This window comes from Prionailurus viverrinus, chromosome A1, assembly GCF_022837055.1.
Source record: "Prionailurus viverrinus isolate Anna chromosome A1, UM_Priviv_1.0, whole genome shotgun sequence".
NCBI classification, from domain to species: domain Eukaryota; kingdom Metazoa; phylum Chordata; class Mammalia; order Carnivora; family Felidae; genus Prionailurus; species Prionailurus viverrinus.
The window spans coordinates 91,176,206-91,200,789 of NC_062561.1; the positions used below are offsets into that span (position 1 = coordinate 91,176,206).

The following is a 24,584-nucleotide window of genomic DNA, read 5'->3' on the forward strand; positions in this document are numbered from 1 at the left end:
AACAATCCCATTTATGGGGCAACTGGGTGCCTCAGTTGGTTAAGCATCCGACTTCGACTCAGGTCACAATCTCCCAGCTCGTGGGTTCAAGCCCCGCATCGGGCTCTGTGCTGACAGCTTAGAGCCTGGAGCCTACTTCGAATTCTGTGTCTCCCTCTCTCTGCCCCTCCCCTGCTCGCTCTCTGCCTCTCAAAAAAAAAAAAAAACAAAAAAACCCCAAACATTTAAAAAAAAACAATCCCATTTATAATTACAGAAAAAATAACAAAATACCTAGGAATAAACTTCACCAAGGAGGTGAAAAGCCGATACTCTGAAGACTGTAAAGCATGGATGAAAGAAACTGAAGATGGCACAAATAGACCATGCTCACAGATTGGAAGAATTAATGTTGTTATAATATCCATACTACCCAAAGCAATCTATTGATTCAATGCAGTTCCTATCAATATACCAACAGTATTTTTTTTCCTTTACTTCTTTTTTTAAAATTTTTTAATTTTTTAAAATTTACATCCAAATTAGCATATAGTACAACAATGATTTCAGGAGTAGATTTCTTAGTGCCCCTTACCCATTTAGCCCATCCCAATCCCCCCCCCCCACAACCCTTTCAGTAACCCTGTTTGTTCTCCATATTTATGAGTCTCTATGTTTTGTCCCCCTCCCTGTTTTTATATTATTTTTGTTTCCCTTCCCACCAATAGTATTTTTCATAGAACTAGAACAAACAATCCTAAAATTTGTATGGGACCACAAAGGACACCAAATAACCGAAGTGATCTTGACAAAGAACAAAACTGGAGGTACAGAATCCTAGATTTTAAGCTATATACAAAGCTGTAGTAATCAAAACAACAGTATGGGCTTTCCTGCACATCTCTGTCTGCAGTTTCAGATGACCGGCCGCTGAAGGAGGGGAGTGGGGAAAGACTGATAGAGCACAGAAATGAGGCAGGCAGAAGAACTGTGTTCAATAAATGAAACCATAGGGGCGCAGGGTTAGCTCAGTCAGTTGAGCATCTGGCTCTTGATTTCGGCTAAGGTCAGTATCTCATGGTCGTTGAGTTCAAGTCCTGCGCTGGGCTCCCCACTGAATGTGCAGCCTGCTTAGGACTCTCTCTCCCCTTCTCTGTCTGCCCGCCCCTGCTCACATGCATGTGCACCTGTACTCTCTCTTTCAAAATAAAAAAATATATAAAAAAATAAGAAATAAAAATAAATGAAACAATAAACTGTGGTCATCAATACACGGATTGAAGGGAAATAACCAGACCAGACATGGTGACTAAGGGAACTGTACTGTCACAAAAACCACGAGTCAGGCCTGAAGAGTATCTGTGACTGTTTGACCCTTCATACAATCTCCAGGCCAGCAAACCGAGACCAGTGGGAATGTGGCTTTTAAGCCGTGCAGCCACCAGGAAGGCTCACATTCACCAAGAGCCCACTTCAAATGGGCTATAGAGATGGCGGACATGTCAGGGACCATGGAGGTTGGCTGACAAGTTCTGTTGACGACTGAGGAAGGGTAGGTGGACATGCTAACAAATGGAGCCCCCAGCACCCTGGGCAGCCTTCCCAGCTCCTGCCCAGAGGTGCAAATGATGGCCACGGCAGGCCAGGGTCTGCCCTGTGGGTCTCTTGTTTCCTTTTGCAATCCTATTTTGGCTCCACTATTTTATGCTGGGCGGGATGGGTTAATGTGAGGAAGACAGCTGATCTTCTGGTTCAAACACAGGCCTCGAGGGCTCCATGGAGAGTGCTGCTTGTCACCCAGGGGCTGCGGACTGGGAGGATTCTGGGACTGGACAGGACTTCTGGAAGCTCAGTGGGGCAGATGGTGGTAGTGACAGCTATATCTAGTGACCCTAGTGACTCCTATTCTCCCCTTCATCTGGCTCACAGCTGGGACACGCCAGCCCCAGGCTCCCCTCGCAGCCACGTCTGGCCCTTGGCTGTGTTATTGAATGGAATGATGTGTGAAACTTCTCTCTCACTGTTTGGGAGGAGATCCTGGTTCTGGACTTTTGCTTTTCTCTCCCTTCCACTCCCTTCCAGTGGCCTGGACAGCTGGAGCTGCCATTAGCCTGGGTCCCCAAGCGACTGCAGGGGGCAAAACTGCTGGTCTGAAATGATCTCCTCGAAACCATTATGCAACAGAAATACAAACTGCCATAGTTTGAAGCTGCTTTAGGTTAGGGCCTGCTAAATTATTATGGAAGTATGGTTTCCTCTGACGAGCATGAATATTAAGGTTACAGACTGACCCAGACCAGAAGAAAACACAAATTAAAATAAAGAATGTGTCAGGAGAGCGCAACGATTTTCCTCTTTTTCTCCCTGTGCTTTAATTTCCACTGCAGCTATTATTATAATGCTGGTTATGTAATAGTTTTTAAAAAGGCTGGGGGTGCCTGGGTGGCTCTGTAGGTTGAGCATCCAACTCTTGATTTCGGCTCAGGTGAAATCCCACGGTTCATGAGTTTGAGCCCCTCGTCGGGCTTTGTACTGACAGCTCGGAGCCTGGAGCCTGTCAGATTCTGGGTCTCCCTCTCTCTCCGCCCCTCGCCCACTTGTGCGCTCACTCTCTCTCAAAAATAAACATGAGGAAAAAAAAGATTCTCTCCCTCTGCCGATTGCATACGCTCTCTCTAAAAAATTAAAATAAAATAAATACATAGATAAATAAATAAATGAGACTATGTTTAAAAAAAAATGGCAGGACAAGATAACATGTGTGTCTGTTCACACCATCTTTGACACAGATTGAGAGCACATCTAAAGAAGAGGAAGTGGGACAGTTCAGGCATTAAAACAGGAAACAGGGGCACCTGGGTGGCTCAGTTGGTTGAGCGTCTGACTTTGGCTCAGGTCATGATCTCACAGTTTGTGAGTTCAAGCCCTGCACTGGGCTCTGTGCTGACAGCTCAGAGCCTGGAGCCTGCTTCAGATTCTGTGTCTCCCTCTCTCTCTTTGCCTCTCCCCTGCTCATGCTCTGTCTCTCTCAAAAATGAAAATATAAACATTAAAAAAAAAAATTAAAAAAAAAAAAACCCAGGAAACAGAACTTCAAAAAAAAGAAAAGAAGGACACAGAATGGTCCTGGGTGCTGCTGTAGCCTCTAAGCAAGGAAGCTTTGCGATTTTTAGATGCTAGCTTTCAAACTCTGGCACAATTGCTTCTCTCTGGGCTACCTCCCCTGAACCGCTCTGAAGTGACAGGAGAGGCGTGCAGCCAGCCGTGCAGCTGGAGACTCAGCAAGATTAACTTCATGGCCCAGCTTGAAAAGACGACACTAACTTCTATCGTTCCTTAATCCACTTCTCCATTTCCTGGGGCAGACAGTCATTGAAGAAGACGAAAGACACTAGGGAGACAGTGAAGGGAAGAACGGGCCAAGACAGGGTTCAGTTTTCAGTTCTACTTACTAGCTGTGCCACCCAGCCCAAAAGATGCAGCCACTCGGGTCTGCCCTGTAATTTACACTTTCCCCCATGTTATCACCTTTTCTCAGGGACTGCTGGGAGACCCAAATAAAATAAGTGCAGAAGTGCGTAACAGGGCCTATGGACGGGGCCTCACGGAGGTGTCCGTCCTCTCTTCTGTGGCAAGAACGGTGTGAGGTTGCAAGGCTGTGCTAGGGACACACAGTCAGCTCCCACCTGAACTTTGTGAAACATCTGTAAATTGATGGCTTTGACTTCCTCCAGCTGCTGGCGGAGGGCGACTAGGGTGTCCTGCTTCTCGTGGGTGTCCTTTTCGAGCAGCTTCATTGCGATCTCCATCTCCGTCTTCATTCCAATCTGCAGCTCCAGTTCTTTTTCTAGTTCCTTATCAATTAGGAATACCAATTAAGAAGGTGTTATTACAGTAGACACAGGGATGGATTTACCTGAGGGTGTATCTTGGGCAGTGGCAAAAATATAACCCGGAAGTTGGAGTAGGTTAGGGAGATTTAGGAAATTCTGTCTAGAGCATAACTACATTAAGTTTAGCCCTTTTGCTCATTTTGTAAGGAAAACTGGCTCTAGATCCAGTCAACAGAAAGTTGGTAGGTGGCAATGTGAGCCTTGATCCTGGCAACCACATTCTTTAAACCCGAAGATCAGAACGCACAGTCTGAAAGAATGTCTGCCAAGCAATCTGACGTTGCAATGTGAGAGTTTTTGGATTTTCGTATGGTTTGCTCCTTTATGGCAATAAAGGTGCAACCATTTTGAACTAGTGCTGTCCTGGGTAACTCAGGAGACACATTTCCACATCTGCGTAAAGACACAAAGCAGGTCCAAGAGTTGTGTCTACTAAAAAACACTGGTTGGGGCATTTGGGTTGGTTCAGTTGGTAGAGTGTGTGACTCTTGATCTCAGGGTCATGAGTTCAAGCCCCATGCTGGGTGTGGAGCATACTTTAAAATTCACGGTTCATGGGATCAAGCCCGGCATTGGGCTCTGCACTGGCAGTATGGAGTCTGCTTGGGATTCTCTCTCTCCCTCTCTCTGCCCCTCCTCCACTTGTGATCGCTCTCTCTCAAATAAATAAACATTAAAAACAAACCCAAAACACTGGTCACTGGCACAGAGATTAGGTAGAATATAATAAATAGACCAGAGGCTGACTGAGGGAACTGTATTGGCAAAGCAACCTCGAATCTGGCCTCATGGTAATCCTTGAAAAAGGTTTATAAAACTGGAAAAAATACAAAACTTAGGTGTAAGCTAAGTAAGCCCTTAAAAAAACATTTTTTGGAGGGCACCTGGGTGGCTCAGTTGGTTAAGCAACTGACTTCGGCTCAGGTCATGATCTCACGGTTCCTGAATTCGAGCCCTGCGTCAGGCTCTGGGCAGACAGCTCAGAGCCTGGAGCCTGCTTCGGATTCTGTGTCTCCCTCTCTCTCTTCCCCTCCACTACTCACACTCTGTCTTTCTCTCAAAAATAAATAAATATTTTAAAAATATTAAAAATTTTTTTAAAGGGATGATTTTTGATTCTTCATGAATATATTTCTTCAGACTTTAGAAACTTTGCATAAAAAACTCATTTGTTTTTAAAAGCAGATTTAAGCACATGTGTGAAAAGTGACAACAAATAACATGAAGGGCTATTGGGGAATTCCTTCTAAAGACACTTAGCCTATGGGTACCTGGCTAGCTTAGTTAAGCGTCTCAGCTCAGGTCTTGATCTCAGGGTCATGAGTTCAAGCCCCATGTTGGGCTCTGCACTGGGCATGAATCCTACTTAAAAAAAAAAAAAAAAAAAAAAAGACAGTCTTGCACTCACCAAACGGACTTTCTTCTCCTCTTTTAGCTGCTTCCACACATCACTATACATTTCATCCAGACCTTGCCGAGTTTGCTTGTAAGTGTCCAGCTCAACTTTTGTATCTTGTTTTGTTATCTATGTCAAACAAGAACACCAAGAGGCATGGTTTGCTTATGGAAGTGAGCTAACTACAAAGTATTTTACAATATACCATAGGGGCACCTGGCTGGCTCAGTCAACTCTTAATCTCAGGGTCAGGAATTCAAGCCCCACATTGGGCATGGAGCCTACTTAAAATAAAAACATTAAAAGAATATGCCACAATTTTTAAAGATGTAGGATAACTTCTATATTTTAAGCACTGCAGAAAAATGCTAAAAGATACTTCAAAATATCTTTGAACCTGAAGGATGACAGCAAGCCAACAGACTTTTGAAAAGTTAGGTTCGGAAAACAATACATATTTAATTTTCTTTAAAACAGAACCGTTGTTCTTAGTGGGAAAGGCCCCCATTCATTCCATCATTCAGCATGGATTTTTATTTATCCAATATGTTCTTTAGCAGTGGGTGAATTTCAAGATGAATCAGATATGGTCTCTTTCTGTTCTCAGGTCATTGTGTAGGACAGCTGCAAGCCAGCAATTCTATGACACAGAAAATGGGTTCTCTAATGGAGGGAGGGACAAACAGCTCTGGGAACAGGGGAGGAAGGCCCAAGGCCATGGATGGGGGCCATGGAGGCATCACAGAGGACACGGTACGTGAGCAGAGGTTGAAGAGTAAATGGGAACCTTTGAGTGCAAAGGCCCAGAGGTGAGGAAGCAGTGCGCTTGGAAGCCCGAAGTGGCCCAGGTGGCCTGCAAGTGGTGTGGGAGGGCACAGTGGCACCAAACAAGGCATCTCTGTACGTCCTGAGGCCTGTGTCACTATTAAACAATGAGCATGAGCTCTGCCACGGACACTTGCGCATGGGAGACATGCTGCCCAGCTGTGAGGTCAGTTTCTCACCTCCACGCTCTTTTCACTTCTTTCACGAATTAACTCATTTTGTTCTCTTAATTGTTGCTGCTCTTCTTGAAGTGAACAAATCCGGTCTGTTGCAGCTGAAAGCTGATAAAGAAAGATTTTTATGTTCCTTAACGTTGAAATTAATCTTACCATTCAGATTAAAAACTAACATTTGGCACCTTCACAATTGATGATGGATTTCCACGTATTTGGTATTTTATCATTTAATTTCTTTGTTTTGAATAGGGAATACATTCACATAGTTTAAAAAAAAATGAGAGCAAACCACTTAATGGGGTTAAGGATTTAATGTGGGCAAGGATTTATGGACACAAATTATTAGAGGCACTTGAGTGTCCAATATCACAGAAGCTTACTGAAAGACAGTGGGAGCATAAGGCAGAAATATGTAGTTATTAAAATGTTTGCAAAGGCTTTTGATGACTTGAGAACATACTTCGGGTATAATATCAATAGGGGACAAAAGGCAGGTTCTATGGCACGTTCTCACCTCTAATTAAAAAGAAAAAAATCACCTGTGTTAGAAATGCTTAGGAAACATTGGAGAGCACATATACACGGATAATAACAGTAGCTGTTACTTAGCAAGGGGATTATGGGCTTTTTTTCCTGATCCTTCACTCTTTTCCAGCCAATAAACAAGGATTATTTTTATCACTAGAGGGAGACTTAAAGCATTCTGGGGAAGGAATCACAACAAAATCTGCTGAAGCCGGGCCCTAGAAAGCCATCTTCCTGTCCTCGAATGAGTTACCATAGGTGGGGGCAAAGTGTATACAAGCCTGTTGGGAGGAGGTTCTCTGCAGAGGCAGGTAGAGGCATTAACATACCCACCAACCTCTCCTTATGCAGCCTCTGAACACAGCCTGGAGAGAGAAGGGCAGGCTGGGGAAGGAGAAAGAAGACGTGAACTGGGCTGTGCTCTTGGCATCACTCACTGAGGGGGCGGGGGCTAAAGCACTGAACGCCTCTCTCCTCTTCCTCAACTGCATCTAAGTCCACGTGGACTCAGAACCCACGACTGGGGTTTCTAAACGTTACCGCTGTGCCGAACTAAGAAATCTTAAGTCTCTAGAGGTGCTAGTTAGCCATCTGCTAATTCCCACTCTGCTCTCTGAAGCCAGGGAGAGCACACCCTAAGGAGAGGGACTTTTCTATAAAGCATGTTTCCCATTACAGTTGTTGGCCTTTGAAGAAAAAATAACCTAGCTGTTTAGTTTCAAAAGCTAAAATTAGACCTTCCTTCAAAGTATGCCACCTCGCCTGGGAGAACGAAGAGTCAATCTGTTTGTTCTAAAATCAACTAATGTCTCCACATGCCAAGTGTTGTGTGAGGCACATTTATATAACACAAATCTCATTTTTACAACACTGTTAGGTATGAGTTATCATCTGATTTGGAGATGAGGACAGTGAGGCCCAAAGACCTGCCTCCCTAATAAACTAAGGCCCAAAAGCCCACCCACCCAAGGGCAATGTGGGTCCTCCAGTTCTAAGTGTGGTGAAGCTGCTCCTGAGAAGCCCATCTACGAACGCCGCCTTTGAATCTCCTTCTCCTCACACAAATCTGAGGTCCTCTCCTTAAAGCTTTCCAGCGCTGGCCCCTTGGGAGACAGCAGTCAGTGTAAACAGAGGGAGCCTTAAACTGGGCCCTCTGTACAAAGGCATGCTCTGCGTCTCTCCTCTGGCCATAACCTGCCTCCACACTGAGGTGGGGGTCACGCCCTGGCAACCTCTCACAGCCCTCTTCCTCCCCAGTGAGACCTGGTGGGGAGGCCCGAGCAGCCAGGGACCGCTACCTGTGGAAAGCCTCAGAAAGGCTGAGCAACCCCCCTCCTGCTAACAGGAGACAAGATGTGTCCACCAAGGAGACTGCCGGGCAGCGGGCAGCAAGCTTTCTTCCTCGGCCTCAGCCCTCCTTCTTCCTGTCTTTTCATTCTCTCTCTTCCTAGTGAGAAAGCAGAGAAAGACCACACTGTGGGGAGACTGGTTCCAGGCTCCTGAGAGGCCGAAACACAGAAGGGGTGGGCAAGGGTACTTTTACCTCATAACAGAGTCTGTACCTTCTGGGCAGCAGGGAGGCATACTATGTCAGAGGAAGGTGGGGAAAGAGGAAGAGAGAAGCGCATTCACCACAGGAGCTGGGCTTTCCAAAGGAGGCCCAGGGTTCACTGCGAGGTGATAAAACCTAAGTCACTTAGAACTGGCTCATGATCAGCTGCACTGGCTCATGGGAAGCCCTGGACAGGGCCACAGACATTCTAAGGATGCGAAATTCCGAGAACACCGGTCTCACATGCAGCTCAGTCCAAACTTAGCGATTCCCATTCTGACCAGTGAGCAGCTCCGGTCAGATGTACCAACCACACTGTTTCTCTTAACCTTGGGCCATTTTGTCCTAAGAATTTCAGTAAGTTACAAACCTCTTCTTGAAGTTTTGAATTCGTCTTTTCCAAGCCATCTATCTTGTTTTGAAGATCCCCAACTGTGCAGCTAGAGAAAATAACATATTAAGTAATGGTGAACTTTAGGAAGGCTGTTTCCCCAACCTCTGAACAATGAGAATAGATTCCTAGGTTTCCTGTATGAAATGGAGAGTTGAGGGGTCTCCGATTAATTCAGAGATGAGAATTCTGAAGACATACGTATGTGTGCGTGTGTATACATTTATTGATAAGGTTTCAATGTCTTTCCCCCAAAATATGCTATACATTTCTTCAGCCAACTGGAAAGAAAATCATTTTTTCTCCCTAACATGGTAGATGGGAACCAAAATGTACTGGCAGTCATGTATCTAAATAATATCCACAACAAGATAATAGTACTTTGGGGTTGTAGGATCAAAGGGGGATATTTTTTATACTTTGCCTCATTTTTTCAAATATTCTTTAAGTAATATGTACTATGTTCCCACTGAAAAATATGTAAAACGAATGTAAAGCTGATAAATAATAATAACGGCCACAATAATGATACAGTACCTTCCTTTTTGGAAGGTCTCTTCTAAGCACTTTATTTATTTCAAATTGTTTGTTTGTTTGTTTGTTTATTTATTTATTTATTTATTTATTTATTTATTTATTTAATTTTTGAGATTGAGAGAGAGAGAGCACGCAGGGGAGGGGCAGAGAGAGAGAGGGGCACAGAGGATCCAAAGCGGGCTCTGCGCTGACAGTAGAGAGCCCAGAGCCCGATGTGGGTCTCGAACTCATGAACTGTGAGATCATAACGCAAGCCGAAGGCAAACACTTAACCAACTGAGCCACCCAGGGGCCCCTAATTTTTTTCTAATGTTTATTTATCTTTGAGAGCAGGGGAGGGGCAGAGAAAGGGAGACAGAATTCAAAGCAGGCTTCAGGCTCCACGCTATCAGCACAGAGCTGGATCTGGATCTGGGGCTCGAACCATGAACCATGAGATCATGACCTGAGCCGAAGTTGGACACTTAACCGACTGAGCCACCCAGGTGCCCCTTCTAAGCACTTTAAGTGCATCAACTCATGTGACCCTCTCCATAATTCTGTGAGTAAATCTTACCGTTACCTATTTCACAGACGAGGAAACCATAACTTTACACTGAAAAACTCACTCAGGTTTCATCCCCGTTTGGAGGGGTGCCAGGATCTGAACCTAGTCAGTCTGGCTCGAGAACCTGTACCTTTTGCCACTAACCTGGTGCCTTTTGCCAGTGGGGGGGGGGGGGCGGGGCAAAGAAATAAACCTGGCAAGGTTAATGAATCAAAGTTCAGGCATTAGATACGACAAAAATTAAAACACGACAAAATGAAAAAAAAAGAACACAAAAGATATAGAGGGAATTACAAGTCTTTAAAGTATGTAATTTTCAGTTCTATTCCAACTGTAACATGGAAAACATCCCTGGGGCGCCTGGGTGGCGCAGTCGGTTAAGCGTCAGACTTCAGCCAGGTCACGATCTCGCGGTCCGTGAGTTCGAGCCCCGCGTCGGGCTCTGGGCTGATGGCTCGGAGCCTGGAGCCTGTTTCCGATTCTGTGTCTCCCTCTCTCTCTGCCCCTCCCCTGTTCATGCTCTGTCTCTCTCTGTCCCAAAAATAAATAAAAAACGTTGAAAAAAAAAAAACTTTAAAAAAAAAAAAAAGAAAACATCCCTAAAATTTATGCTTTTCTTAGAAAATATAAATTACCAGGGGCGCCTGGGTGGCTCAGTCGGTTAAGCGTCCGACTTCGGCTCAGGTCATGATCTCCCCAACTCGTGGGTTTGAGCCCTGCGCCGGGCTCTGTGCTGACAGCTCGGAGCCTGGAGCCTGTTTTGGATTCTGTGTCTCCCTCTCTCTCTGCCCCTCCCCTGCTTGTGCTCTATGTCTCTCTCAAAAATAAATAAACATTAAAAAAAATTTAAAAATAAAATATAAATGACCAAAAAAGACACATCCTCAGGAGAAAAAAACACAGATAAACAACTCAGGAAAAAACTGAAAAGCTGACAAAGTCTTGCCTCAGTAAAAGCTTTGAGCTTCACATTTTCTGATTTCTTTTTTAAAATTGTTTTAAAAAAGTAATCTCTACACCCAGTGTGGTGCTCGAACTCACGACCCTGACATCAAGAGTCGCATCTACTGACTGAGCCAGCCAGGCGCCCCATGCTTCACTTTTTCAAGGAGCAAATAATGCTCATGAACCAGAAGCTCCTCCTGATTCATTCTGTGAAGATGCATAATCCTGACACCGTGCCAGAGGGGGGAAAAAACTACAGAACAATTAGGTCAGTTCACATATCAAAAATGATGCAGTTACTAAAACTATGATTAAGTAGAGTTTATTCCTGTGACCTGGAAATGGTTCTGTATGAAGAAATCTATTAATAAAAAACCTCCCATCAACAGATTAAGGGATAAAAGTCATGATTGCCTGAATGATAATGAATGTCTGATGAAATCTGACATCTCTTCCTTACAAAACCAGTCAATAAATGAGGGATCTATCAAGGATCTCTCAAAGCAACAGCCAACATCATGCCTCAGGAGAACTTGGAGCACTGTCCCCAGGCACGTTCTGTGAAATGTGCCAGCTCCTTTAGCTGTCTCGTTGGCTTTTGGGGCCAGCGGGGCTGTCCCTTGGAGCACTGCTTATGTGCACTGCCCACTCGGAGGGGATTCAGAGATACAGAGAATAACCTGTCTCCCAAACACATTAGACTGTGAATCTCTGCCCATTCTCCACCAATACCACCATCGGCTAGTGTTTCATGGAACACAGCGGGAGCTTTCCAATTAAAATGAAAAAAATCACAGAAAAGATGCCTGCTGTTGCTACTGAATTGCTGTCGGGGTTTAGCCCTTTTCTCCTGTCCCGACACACCAGAGGGATGTGTGCGGATTCCCTGTAGGAACAGTGCTTCCCATGGCAGTCACTTCCAACCAGGTGGCTGAGGGGTGAGGGGTGAAGACTCAAGGCTTAATTTGTTTGCTTTCTACAATGTCTAACTGCATAAAACAAAGAACCAAAGAACTCCCAAAGCTCCTTATTGAGAAATCATACTCCTCTGGTCTGTACACACAAGCACGCTATGATACCCCTTTTTCACTTGGTTTGGAAAAAAGGTCAGTTATGGCAACTGAAAAATGTTCCACGGAACAATTATTGGGTACTGAGAATTAACTGTGACACTGGAAAAGGGAGTGAGTCCTACCTTAAGTGCCGATTAAGTTCTTCCACGTAATTTTTTTGATCAAGGACATCAGTAATTCTTTCGTGCCTTTTGAAAACAGCATAAAAAAGACAGAAATTCCTTTAATACATGGTTAATACCTTGTAACCATCTCCCAACCTTCCAGGCACCTCGAAGAAGTACCAATGTCATCATGAAACTAAGGCACAGTCAGAGCTTAGTAATAATGTCTGCCTGGTCCTGGTCCCGGAGTGAACAGAGCAAAGCTGGCCAAGGGTGTGGTGGGGATGGCAGCCAGGTCCTTTGGAGATGCAGGAATGTGGGCAGGCTTCCTGTAGACACCCTCCTGCCTTGTCAGGCCAGGCATTTGGGAAGAGGAGAGAAAGCCATCTGGCATATGAGGTGGAAATACTGACAGCCAGATACAAATGGCCCTCCCTCAAGGTGGCAGATCAAGCTTATGATACTCAAGGGAAAGAGAAATGGCTCAAAAAAGGAGACCAGAGGCTTTTCAAAACATAAAGCTGACTAGCCTGGGTAAAAAGAGATGTTAATTAAAAAAAAAATTTTTTTTTAAAATAAAAAATGTTTATTTATTTTTGAGAGAGACAGGGACAGAATGTGAGTGGGTTAGGGGCAGAGAGAGAGGGAGACACAGAATCCGAAGCAGGCTCCAGGCTCTGAGCTATCAGCACAGAGCCCGACGAAGGGCTCAAACTCACGAGCTGTGAGATCATGACCTGAGCTGAAGTCGGACGCTCAACTGACTGAGCCACCCAGGCGCCCCTTAAAAATTTTTTTAATGTTTTTATTCATTTTTGAGACAGAGAGACAGAGCATGAATGGGGGAGGGGCAGAGAGAGGGAGACACAGGACCCAAAGCAGACTCCAGGCTCTGAGCTGTCAGCACAGAGCTCAATGTGGGGCTCGAACTCATGAACTGTGAGATTATGACCTGAGCCGAAGTCGGATGCTTAACCGACTGAGCCACCCAGGCGCTTCTTTAACATTTTAAAGTTAGGCATCCCCCTCCACCCCTGACCCCCAATCTCCTTACGTATATATATATATATATATATATATACACACACATATGTACATACAGGGGATCATTCTACACAGGTTCTTGCCACAGGTGCTGGATTTGTTTTTCAGCACATTTTTTTCTTTTACCTATTCTGCCCTTCACATAGCTTTTCAGGTAACCCACGTTAATAGTCTGTTGAGCCTATATGCATATGACCATAGTATCTGTCTGTATTATATACATAGATACAGTATGTAATTAAAACATAGAAAATACGTTAGGGATTTCTTGGGGTTGTTTACAAAAATGACATACAGTTGACCCGTGAACAATACATGGGTGGGGGACGCCAACCCCCTGCACCGCTGAAAATGTGCATGCAACTTTTGACTCCCCCAAAACTTAACTACTCATAGTGTACTGTTGAGGGAAGCCTTACCAATTACATAGTCCATTAACATGTATTTTGTATGTTATGTGTATTATATACGATAGCCTTACAATGAAATAAAATAAAATGTTATTAAGAAAATCATAAGGAAGAGAAAATACATTTACAGAACTGTACCGTACTTAACCGAAAAATATCTGTGTAAAAGTGGGCTTGTGCAGGTCAAGCCCATGTTGTTCAGGGGATCAACCATATATACCCTTCTCAGTATCATACTTTTCTCATTTGATAACACCTTGTGGAAATCCCTCTAAGTCTACTATAACCAGTAGGTCAAATTTGTTCCATAATATCTCATAGAATGGAATATTTTGAATGTTCTGTAATTCATTCAATTATCTCCTATTGGTAGATATCAGTTTATTTCTATTTCTTTACATTATGAGTATAATTTTTGGGGGCTCCTGGGTGGCTCAGTTGGTTAAGTGTCTGACTTTTGATTTCGGCTCAGGTCGTGATCTCACACAGTTCCTGAGATCAAGCCCTGCTTCAGGTTCTGCGCTGACAACACAGCCTGCTTGGGATTCTCTGTCTCCCTCTCTCTCTGCCCGTCCCCACTTGTGCTCATGCGCTCTCTCTCTCTCTCAAAGTAGATAAATAAACCTTGAAAGAAAAAAAAAGAATATTTCTGTTTAAGTTTCAAGTGGGTGAATCCTTATACTCAAGAAGCCTGAGGTATTTGTGGGGTTCCCACTGCCGGATAAGGTGTGCTGCTAGGGCTTGGGGCCTGTGAGAGTCCTTATAAAGAACACATTTGAGAGACAGATAACAGATACGGTAAACTATTCAAGCACAACCCAAGGGTTTACAGTGAGACTCCCTTCCATGCCTGCCTCCTGGCCTCTTCCCCTCACCCACCCAGAATAGCCACTGTTAGTAGGTGTCTACACACCACTCTAGAAATGGTCCAAGCGTGTGGAAATACAACATATAAATGTGGATGCATATTCTTCAGCATAACTCAAATGGTAGCATGTTATATACATTGTTCACTTTGTTTTCTACCCCACCCCGAATGACTCCTTTAAAAGGATGCTCTTGTTAATAATAAGCAGGAAGGAGAGCATAATAAGCATGGCATGGAGGGACATCCAAGACACACTAGGATCAAGGAATGAGTCCAAGGGCAACTTTTTTATATATATATATATATATATATATATATATATATATATATATATATATATAGGAGTACCTATAATGGTACCATCCCACTTATATTCAAACGAACCATAAGGCAAATTATACAACCAATAAATATACATCTGCAAGGCATTTAAAAAAGGTGTGGAAGGAGACATGAGCAGCTTCCTCTGAGGGAGGAGCAGGCACGGGATTGAGCTGGAGATGAGGGGGCAATGTGAATGGGGACATTCCTTTCTACCCTGCAGAGCTTAGCTCCTTGCACAATGAGCACATTCATGTATTACCTCCGTGACTAAAAAATACCTGCTGAAAATGAAAAGGTCGAACAAAGCAAAAACAAACGTAGCATTCTTTCCCAGAATTTCATTAAAATTGTGAAGAACAGCAGCAGGCATGCAGTTACTTACTCTTTGCCGCCATCAAGACCCTGTACATCCTTAAGGTAGAGGGAAAAATCGATCACTCCAACCTGATCGACACAAAACGTACAAGTATTAAATAGGAGAAACTTTTTCTGTTTTCCGTAAACCATACATCTTTAAAATTCAGGACATTTACCTTCCCGTCTCTTTCCTACACACATTTAGTCGGGCTGACCACCTCTACAAAAATAGTAATCAACTGAACAAACAAACCAAGAGAGAGAGAACCCCGCCAACTTCTAGAAGAAAAACTTATCACAAATCAGGATTTAAGGGAAGATTCTGAAGTTTTACCCTCTCGTCAAGACTAGTTTTGTGTATTTATTCACTAAGCAGGTTGTTGACAAAGATCAGTGAAGTTCTTTGGGTATAGAGCAATTAAAAAAATAAGGTGGGGAGGGCGCCTGGGTGGCTCAGTTGGTTGAGCATCCAACTTCAGCTCAGGTCATGATCTCACAGTTCATGAGTTCGAGCCCCCCATTAGGCTCTGTGCTGTCAGAGCAGATTCTGCTTTGGATCCTTTGTCCCTTCCAGCCCCCTCTCTCTGTCCCTCCTCTGCTCATGCTCTCTCTCTTTTTTTTTTTAATTTTTTTTTAATGTTTACTTATTTTTGAGAGAGAGCGAGAGAGAGAGCGAGCGAGCGTGGGGAAGTGGCAGAGAGAGAGGGAGACACAGAATCTGAAGCAGGCTCCAGGCTGTCAGCACAGATCCCGACGTGGGGCTTGAACTCACAAACTGTGAGATCATGACCTGAGCTGAAGTCGGACACTCAGCTGACTGAGCCACCCAGGTGCCCCCTGCTCATGCTCTCTTTCAAAAAAAAAAAAAAAAAAAAAAAAAAGAATAAACATAAAGAAAAAAAAAGAAAAAAGAGGCCTGGGTGGCTAGACTAAGGTGGTAGGTAACCTTAACTGACATTCTGACCCCCTCCTTCCCTAAATTGTGGTGAAATGGTCCCATCTCATTTTCCAGGGGAAATTCTCTGCTGTTGTGAACGAGGGAGAACCAGAGCCCCTCACATCTGAATGTCAAGGGCTTTGTCCAGAAATAAAGCCCTTGAGAGAGAATGAGAGCCTGGTCTGCCACTGTCTGCTACAGCATGAGTAAGTGAAGCCACTTCTTCTTCTTCTTTTTTGTTTTTTTTAAATGTTTTTTAACTTTATTTTTGAGAGAGAAACAGTGCAAGTGGGGGAGGGCACAAAGAGAGGGAGATGAAAACTGGGAAAATGGGGTCCATCAGTAGAGAAATATTGATCAGTCATGTAATAGCCATGTCAGGGAGCCCCATGCACCCATCACAAAGAATGCAGTGGGTAGATGTATGACATAATGACATGAAGAAAGCTCCAGGAGAAAATGAGAAGTCCCAGAGTGATATATACAGCATTAACCCTTTACAGTAATACCACTTTGTTAAAGTCACAGCCATGTGTGAGAGTTTCTGCAACTTCTCTGTCACACCTCCCACCAACCTACATTCCTGACCCTTGAACCTGGGCAGCCTCAGTGTCTGTCTTGAGTAAAAAGCAGCAGAAATGATTCCGTGACTTCTGCAGCTACATTAATGGAGGCAACATAAGCTTCTTCCTAGCTCTTCCTAGAGGGGCATATAACATTGAAGTTCTGAGCTTCCCCAAAAGAAGTCCGGCTACCCTGAAGCTACCATGCTGGACACCAAATGGAGAGACCACATGAGGACAGGGGTGCCTGAGAAGCCTCTGCGGTTCCTGTCCCAGCTCCCTGAACCTTCTCAGCCCGAAGACAGATAAGCGAGAGAAGAGGCCTTCAGTGATTGCTGCCCCAGCCACCAACCTGACCGCACAGAGCTCTTAATCCAGAAGCGCCTGCCTCTCTCTGTCCAGCCAACCGCTGAGATACAGTGATTGCTATTGGTTACCTGGCTGTTGATTCGTCATCCAGAAATGGGAGCAAGAAAGGATTTAATATGAAACAAACCCACATATACAAAAATGCATAGAAAAAGTAGAACTGTTTCTAGAGAGATTTTCCCCCTCAATATTTACCACTATCTATGGGGACGAAAGGGATCAAGGGAGGGGGGGGGGGGAGTTTGAATTTCATTCTTCACTTGATATGCTTCTGTATGAACTTTTTTTCAGCAAGCATGCATTTCTTTTGTAATAAAATTAAATAATAATATATCGGGGGGGACTGGCTAGCTCAGTCAGTAGAGCATGTGACTCTTGGTCTTGGGGCTGTGAGTTCGAGCCTACACTGGGTGTAGAGATTACTCAAAAATAAAATCTTAAAAAAAAATAATAATAAAATTTAATTTAAAAAGTACACTTTGGGGCACCAGAGATTCTGTGTCTCCCTCTCTCTGCCCCTTCCCCGCTCATGCTCTGTCTCTGTCTCTTAAAAATGAATAAATGTTAAAAATTAAAAAAAAAAAAAAGTACATTTTCAACTGCAAAAAACCCTCAACAATAGAAAGGAGAGAGGATTAATACTCAAAGTAGACATTAATGGATCAGAAAGCAAATAAAGCCCTCCTCCCAAAGCAGAAATAATCAAGAGCAAAAGATCAAATGTAAAAGCTGGTTCTTCGAGCTCAATATAGCAGACAAATCTCCACCAAATATGATCAAGATTTAGCAAGTGCACAACACTGCCAATGAGAAAAGTGAGATTTTAAGAAGCTTAACAGAATACTCTCTTATAACCAATAGACCTGAATGAAATATATGACTTTTGGAAAAATATAAATTACTAAAAAATTGTCCTAAGGGGCACCTGCGTGACTCTTGATTTTGGTTCAGGTCATGGTCTCATGATTGTGAGATCAAGCCTCGTGTCTGGCTCTCACTCAGCGTGGAGCCTGCTTAGTATTCTCTCTCTCTCTCTCTCTCTCTCTCTCTCTCTCTCAAAAAAAAAGAAATGAATAAAAATAAAAATAAAAAAATGTCCTAAGACACTGGAAACCAATACATTGACCAAAAGCTAAATGAAAAAGTGGTCAAACAACTAAGGACCAAAAAACCCATAAAGCTGATGAGATCATCCCAGTAAGTTCTTACAAACCTTCAGAGGAAAAGATCATTCCTGGTCTAATAAATAGTTGCAGGAATACAGAAAAGAACATTATCCAGCTTATTTTATGAGATTACATTCCGACACCACAAAGTGGCAAAGACAGTACAGTAAAGGAAAACTGAGAACAGTGTCACAAATACAGGGAAACACAAAATTTCCAAATAAACCACAGACATGTTGAATCTAGGAGGACACTAGAAGAGTAACACATGATGACCACTCCTGTAAACCCTGTTTACTTGAGGAATGCAGGGATAATATCACAAAAGGAAACCTATGAATGAATTCAGTTATATTTATGGGTTAAAAGCTAAGACATTTTAAAAGACACCAAAAAAAGGTACGTGATGGCACTGCATGCTCATTTATAATAAAAATGCAAAATAAATTAGATTGGCACAGTACTTTCTGAACATGAGAAAAAGGATCCCTCAGACATCAGTAGCAAACATTCATGGTGACATATGAGAAGCACTGTGCTAAAGAACAAACCAGGGAAATGCATGGAAGTGTGGGATCATATATCATACACCTGAAACTAATGTAACACTGTATGTTAACAATACTGGAATTTAAAATAAAATTCCAGGGGCGCCTGGGTGGCGCAGTCGGTTAAGAGTCCGACTTCAGCCAGGTCACGATCTCGCGGTCCGTGAGTTTGAGCCCCGCATCGGGCTCTGGGCTGATGGCTCGGAGCCTGGAGGCTGTTTCCGATTCTGTGTCTCCCTCTCTCTCTGCCCCTCCCCCGTTCATGCTCTGTCTCTCTCTGTCCCAAAAATAAATAAACGTTGAAAAAAAAAATAATAAAATTCCAGGGGCGCCTGAGTGGCTCAGTGGGTTGAGTGTCTGACTTCAGCTCAGGTCATGATCTCACAGCTCGTGAGTTGGAGCCCTGTGTCAGGCTCTGGGCTGACAGCTCAGAGCCTGGAGTCTGCTTCAGATTCTGTGTCTCCCTCTGCCTGCCCCTCCGCTGCTTGCACTCTGTCTCTTGCATTGTCTCAAAAATAAACATTAAAAAAAAAATTTTTTTTTAATAAAATTCCACTGTGAGCACAGACCTACATATGGAAATGCTATTTAAGATTTTTAAAAAATATTTTGAGACAGAGCAAGAGTGCACAGTCAGGGGAGGGGCAGAGGGAGAGAGAGAATCCTAAGCAGGCTCCACTTGGCGAGGAGCCCGACTATGGGCTCAATCTCATGACCTTGAGATCATGACCTGAGCTGAAATCAAGAGTCAGAGGTTTCATTGACTGAGCCATCCAGGAGCTCCAATGTTATTTAAAACTAAAAATGAATGAAGCAGGCTACTACTGTCATTTCAGAGGACTCTTTAAAGGTTCCCTCAGATTGTTTCTTAAATAATGGTAACCATAACAGTACAGAATTAAAAATAAAAAAAGAGGTGCCTGGGTGGCTCAGTGGGTTGGGCATCCAATTTCAGCTCAGGTCATGATCTTGCAGCTCGTGGGTTCGTGCCCTGCGTCGGGTTCTGTGTTGACAGCTCAGACCCTGGAGCCTGCTTTGGATTCTGTGTCTCCCTCTCTTTCTGCCCCTCCCCTGCTCACACTCTGTCTCTCAAAAATGAATAAACGTTAAAAAAGTAAAAAATAAATAAAATAAAAATAGAAAAAGACCAGAACAGGATGCTTTATCATATCTATTATTTGATAAGAGTCACAATTGAGTTTTTATTTTGGAATCTAACAAAGTGATGTTCAAGTTCACATGGCAGAATGGACAGCCTGAACTATATCTGAAAAGGAAATAAACAAAGTAGGCAGGAGGTGAGTGACTAGAATGTAAAACATATTATGTGGCTCTGGTAAATTAAAGACTGTGTTACTGGCATAGGAATAGAGAGATTCAGAGACTAGACCTCTGAGTCCAGAAATAAACTTCAGTAGATTTTGGATATTTCACTCATGATAAAGGTGAAATTCCAAATTAGCAGAAAAATATATTTACTACATGACATTGAGAAAACTGGTTTACTATTTGTAAAAGAAACCTAGACTCCCACTTCACACTATGTCAAAACAAATGACACACGTTATTTAAATGTAAAAAAAAACCAAACCAGTTTTTAAAAAATTACATTAATTTTTAGATGGGGACAATACCTTAGAAAGTATAAAGAAAAAGTCCATTAAATTTGATGGCACCAGCAGGGGTGCCTGGCTGGTTCAAGTTGTTAAAGCATGCAACTCTTGATCTCAGGGTCATGAATTTGAGCCCCATGTTGGGTGTAGAGATTACTTAAAAATAAAATCTTAAAAAAAAAATCAAATAAATTTGAATGCCAAAAAAATTATTTTTTTCCTTGCAGAGAAAACCAGCTGTAAGAAACCAGCAAAAAATTTATATCAAAAATTCTGACAATTAATATCATTAATCTATAATAAAGGAGTGGGAAAAAATGGAAGACACACAAAAATGGGAAAAGGAATAGGGATGGGGAGTCACAAAAGCTGAACCACCAATGGCATATAAAGCATGCAAAAAATACTTGACCTCCTGAGTCCTCAAAAATATAAATTTGATGGGGTGCATGGCTGGCTCAGTTGGTAGAACATGTGACTCTTGATCTCAGGGTCGTGAGTTCAAGCCCCATGTTGGCCATGAAGCTTACATTTATTTATTTATTTATTTATTTATTTATTTATTACATGTATTTGTTTTTATGTATATTTAATATATTTTTAAGTCTATTTGTTTATTGAGAGACAGAGAGACTGCAAGTGGGGTAGGGACAGAGAGAGAATGGGAGAATCTCAAGCAGGCTCCTTGCTGTCAGTGCAGAGCCTGACGTGGGGGGTTGAACTCACAAAACTGTGAGATCATAACATGAGCTGAAATCAAGAGTCAGCTGCTTAACTGACTGAGCCACCCCAGTGCCCCTGAGCCTACTTTTAAAAATAAAAACATGTTGGGGCGCCTGGGTGGCTCAGGTCATGATTTCACGGTTCACAAGTTTTGAGCCCTGTGTCGGGCTCTGTGTTGACAGCTCAGAGCCTGGAGCCTGCTCTGGATTCTGTGTCTCCCTCTCTCTCTACCCATCCCCTGGCTCATGCTCTGTCTCTTTCTCCCTCTCAAAAATAAATAAACATTACAAAAATTTTTTTAAATAAAAAAAAAATAATAAAAAACATGTTTATAAAAAAATGCAAATTTGAGATGAGCTGTTTTTGTCTATCAGATTGAAAAAAGACCAAGAAAGCCCACCATGACATCACAATACTCATGTAGAATGTTTACTGTGACACAGTAGTCCCAAAATTTATCCTAAGGAAATCAATGGACAATAGTACAAAGAGGTATGAGGATGTTTACAATACTGTTGTTGTAATATGGAATCAACCTAAGTTAATAAGGTACTGGTTAAATGAATTATGGCACATTCATAAAATGGAATACAGGCATACCTCATTTTATGCTTTATTTGTACTTTGCTTAATTGTACTTTGCTTTATTTTGCTTTGTTGTACTTCGTGGACATTCCTTTTTTACAAATTGAAGGTATGTGGTAACCATGTGTTGGGCAAGTCTATCAGCATCATTTTCCCAACAGCATTTGCTCACCTTGTGTCTGTGGTTCACATTTTGGTAATCATGTATTTCAAACTTTTCCTACTTTGTTATGATGATCTGTGATCAGTGACTATGACTTGTTGAAAGCTCAGATGATGGTTAGCATTTTTCAGCAATGAAATATTTAAATTTTTAAAAAAATATTTATTTACTTTTGAGAGAGAGAGAGAGAGACAGAGCATGAGCAGGGAAGAAGTAGAGAGAGAGGGAGACACAGAATCCGAAGTAGGCTCCAGGCTCTCAGCTGTCAGCACAGAGCCTGACATGGGGCTTGAACCATGAGCCGTGAGATTGTGAGTTGAGTCAAAGTCGGATACTTAACTGACTAGGCACTCAGCAATGAAACATTTTAAAGTACGAACATTAATTTTTATTTAACTTATTTTTATTATTTATTTACACATTTTTTTAGGTATGATGTTATCACATCACACACCTGATAGGTTATAGTATAGTGTAAACATAACTTGTATATGTACTGAGAAACCAAAAAACAAAACCAAAACCAAAAAACCCTCCATGACTCGCTTTATTGAGATACTCGCTTTATCGCAGAGATCTGGAACTGAATTCATAGTATCTCTGAGGTGTGCTTGTACTGTGCAGCCATTTAAATAGTTTATATCTCGGGCGCCTGGGTGACTCAGTCAATTAAGTGTCCGACTCTTGATTTCGGCTCAGGTCACAATCTCATGGTTCATGGGTTCCAGCCTGGTGTTGGGCTCTGCTCTGTATCAGTGCGGAGCCTGCTTGGAATTGTCTCTCCCTCCCTCTCTACCCCTACCCCACCATGCTCTCTCTCTCTCTCTCTCAAAATAAATAAACTTAAGAAAAAAAAAAAAAAGATTTATATCTCAGGGCACCCGGGTGGCTCAGGGTTAAGCGTCGGACTCTTGATTTTGGCTCAGGTCATGATCTCACTGTTTGTGAGTTTGAGCCTCCTGTGGGGATTTGCACTGTCAATGCAGAGCCTGCTTGGGATTCTGTCTTTCCCTCTCTCTCTGCCCCCTTCCTGCCCACCCTCCTGTGTGTGTGTGCACTGTCAAAATGAATAAAATAAGCTAAAAGTAAATAAATAAATGGTTTATATCTCTACTGACATTGAGGGCTATGTGGGACATAGTGTGAAATAAACAAAATTACAAAATGGTATGTCTGGAATAATCATATTTTGGTTGAACAAAAGTCCAAATACCTTTAATAAAAGATATAAACATACACCCCCTATTCTTGTGCTGGAAGGATAGATATCAAAATGTAACACTGTATTACTCTCTGAATATGGGATTATGTGTGAAGTTTTGTTTCTTTTCAAATACTTGTCTGTATTTTTTGAAAAATTTTCAACATGCAAAAACAATAAAACTATTGGGGAAGAAAGGGGGGAGAGGTTATAAGAAAAAAAACAAAATAAAAACAAGCTGACCTGGGTATGGAGGGATTAGAGGAAGCTTTAGATTCTTCAGATCCAAACTTGTGGCAGGAAGAAGGCTGGGCATTGGCCCAACCACAGCTACAGATGCTCTGAACAGGGGTGGAGGTCGGGATGGGTCGGGGTGTCTCTCCCTGTCACACATCTATTGTCACTGCCACCAGGAGCGTAGGGCTCAACCCTGGTCACCTGCTCCCATAAGCAAGAAAGCCTCCCAAGAGGGCTGTCTCACCCATCAGGGCACTCTGATCTGTGCTGCCTGCTTTCATTTGTACCCCATTGTATCATCTCACTTCCCAAATCTCTCCTGACTCTACCTTCCTAGTCCCCATCCAACCTTTGGGACTTTGCTCACTGTTTTTGCTGTCTCCACTGTTGGCCCCTTCTAAACTTATGACCTGGATGGCTGCTAGATTGCTCTTTCTCTAAGCTGGGCCCAATCATTTCAGTACACTGCTTAAAAACCTCCAATGGCTTCTTTTTTTTTTTTTTTTTTTTTTTAGTTTATTTATTTATTTTGAGAAAGAGAGACAGAGACAGAGAATCCCAAGTAGGCTCCACACTGTCAGTGCAGAGCCTGACATGGGACTCGAACCCATGAACTGTGGAGATCGTGACTTGAGTCGAAATCAAGAGTCAAAATGCTTCACTGCGCTACCCAGGCAGCCCTCTGATGGCTTCCCAAGGTTCCAGACACAAAAGACAAACCCTTTCGCAGGACACCGATGGCCTGGAAACTGAGCCCAGCCTCTACCTTCATTTCATGTGCCTCTGTGCCTTGGCCCAGACTTCCCCTTCCCCGGGGGGCTTCCCCCTCTGCCCCAGCCTTCCAGTAGACACCCTCTACCATTTGCCCCTTTCTTCGGCTCAGCCCATGTCCTCAGATCTTATGGAAAATCCCTGGCCCAAAGAAGGCATTCCACTTAGAGCCAAGATTCCTATTTTACCTGAGAATCCAAGTCTTCTCCTTTTAAGCAGAGATTGGCATCGAGAACATTGAGTCCCACCAGCAGACCCACAATCACCATCCCTTCCTCTTCCATCATCAATGCCTCAGGCTCATAGAACTCACTGAAAGAGATTGACACAGCAGGGGGCTTCTTAGGAAGGGATGTTCACCACCCCATCTCCCTGACCTGCACCCCTTTTTATCTCCCAGCTGACAGCTGGGCTGCCGGCTTCACCAGAAGCCAGAAACTCCCTGGTGTCCATTTCCTCCTGCCCCCACCTGCTTCAAGTGCTGCTATTTCTTCTCTGGCCTCTCTTCTCTTCCTGTGGTTGAGAATGGGCTCCTCCCACCTCTAGTCTAAGGCTGACTCCTCCATCTGGACCCTGGACCCTGGTCCTTCTCACCTCCTCTTGGCTCCTCTGTTCCTGACCATCACTCTGCCCTTCCTTTCTCTACTGGCTCCTTTTTCCGCACTGTGAGGAACTATTTCTACACTCATGTTAGCCGGAAGCAGGTTTCCACAGCCCCCCACATCCAAGAATAAAACCCTTCCCTCTTCCCTGTGTCCCACG

General features: G+C 43.2%; 1 protein-coding gene across 5 annotated transcripts in view; it reads right to left on the bottom strand.

The window, feature by feature from the left end:
- The window catches only part of RUFY1 (RUN and FYVE domain containing 1), a 59,587-nt gene that overhangs the window by 18,423 nt on the left and 16,580 nt on the right, over window positions 1-24,584 (bottom strand). For all 5 annotated transcript variants that reach the window (XR_007155932.1, XR_007155933.1, XM_047876484.1 and 2 more), the window contains 7 exons: window positions 24,011-24,134; window positions 14,972-15,033; window positions 11,962-12,027; window positions 8,717-8,786; window positions 6,273-6,374; window positions 5,281-5,397; window positions 3,666-3,833 (listed from right to left, as the gene is read on the bottom strand). Coding sequence is in view for 3 of the 5 variants with exons in the window: in XM_047876484.1 (XP_047732440.1) it covers window positions 3,666-3,833; window positions 5,281-5,397; window positions 6,273-6,374; window positions 8,717-8,786; window positions 11,962-12,027; window positions 14,972-15,033; window positions 24,011-24,134 (709 nt within the window). In the remaining 2 variants the exon portion in view is untranslated. The remainder of the gene's footprint in view (window positions 1-3,665; window positions 3,834-5,280; window positions 5,398-6,272; window positions 6,375-8,716; window positions 8,787-11,961; window positions 12,028-14,971; window positions 15,034-24,010; window positions 24,135-24,584) is intronic.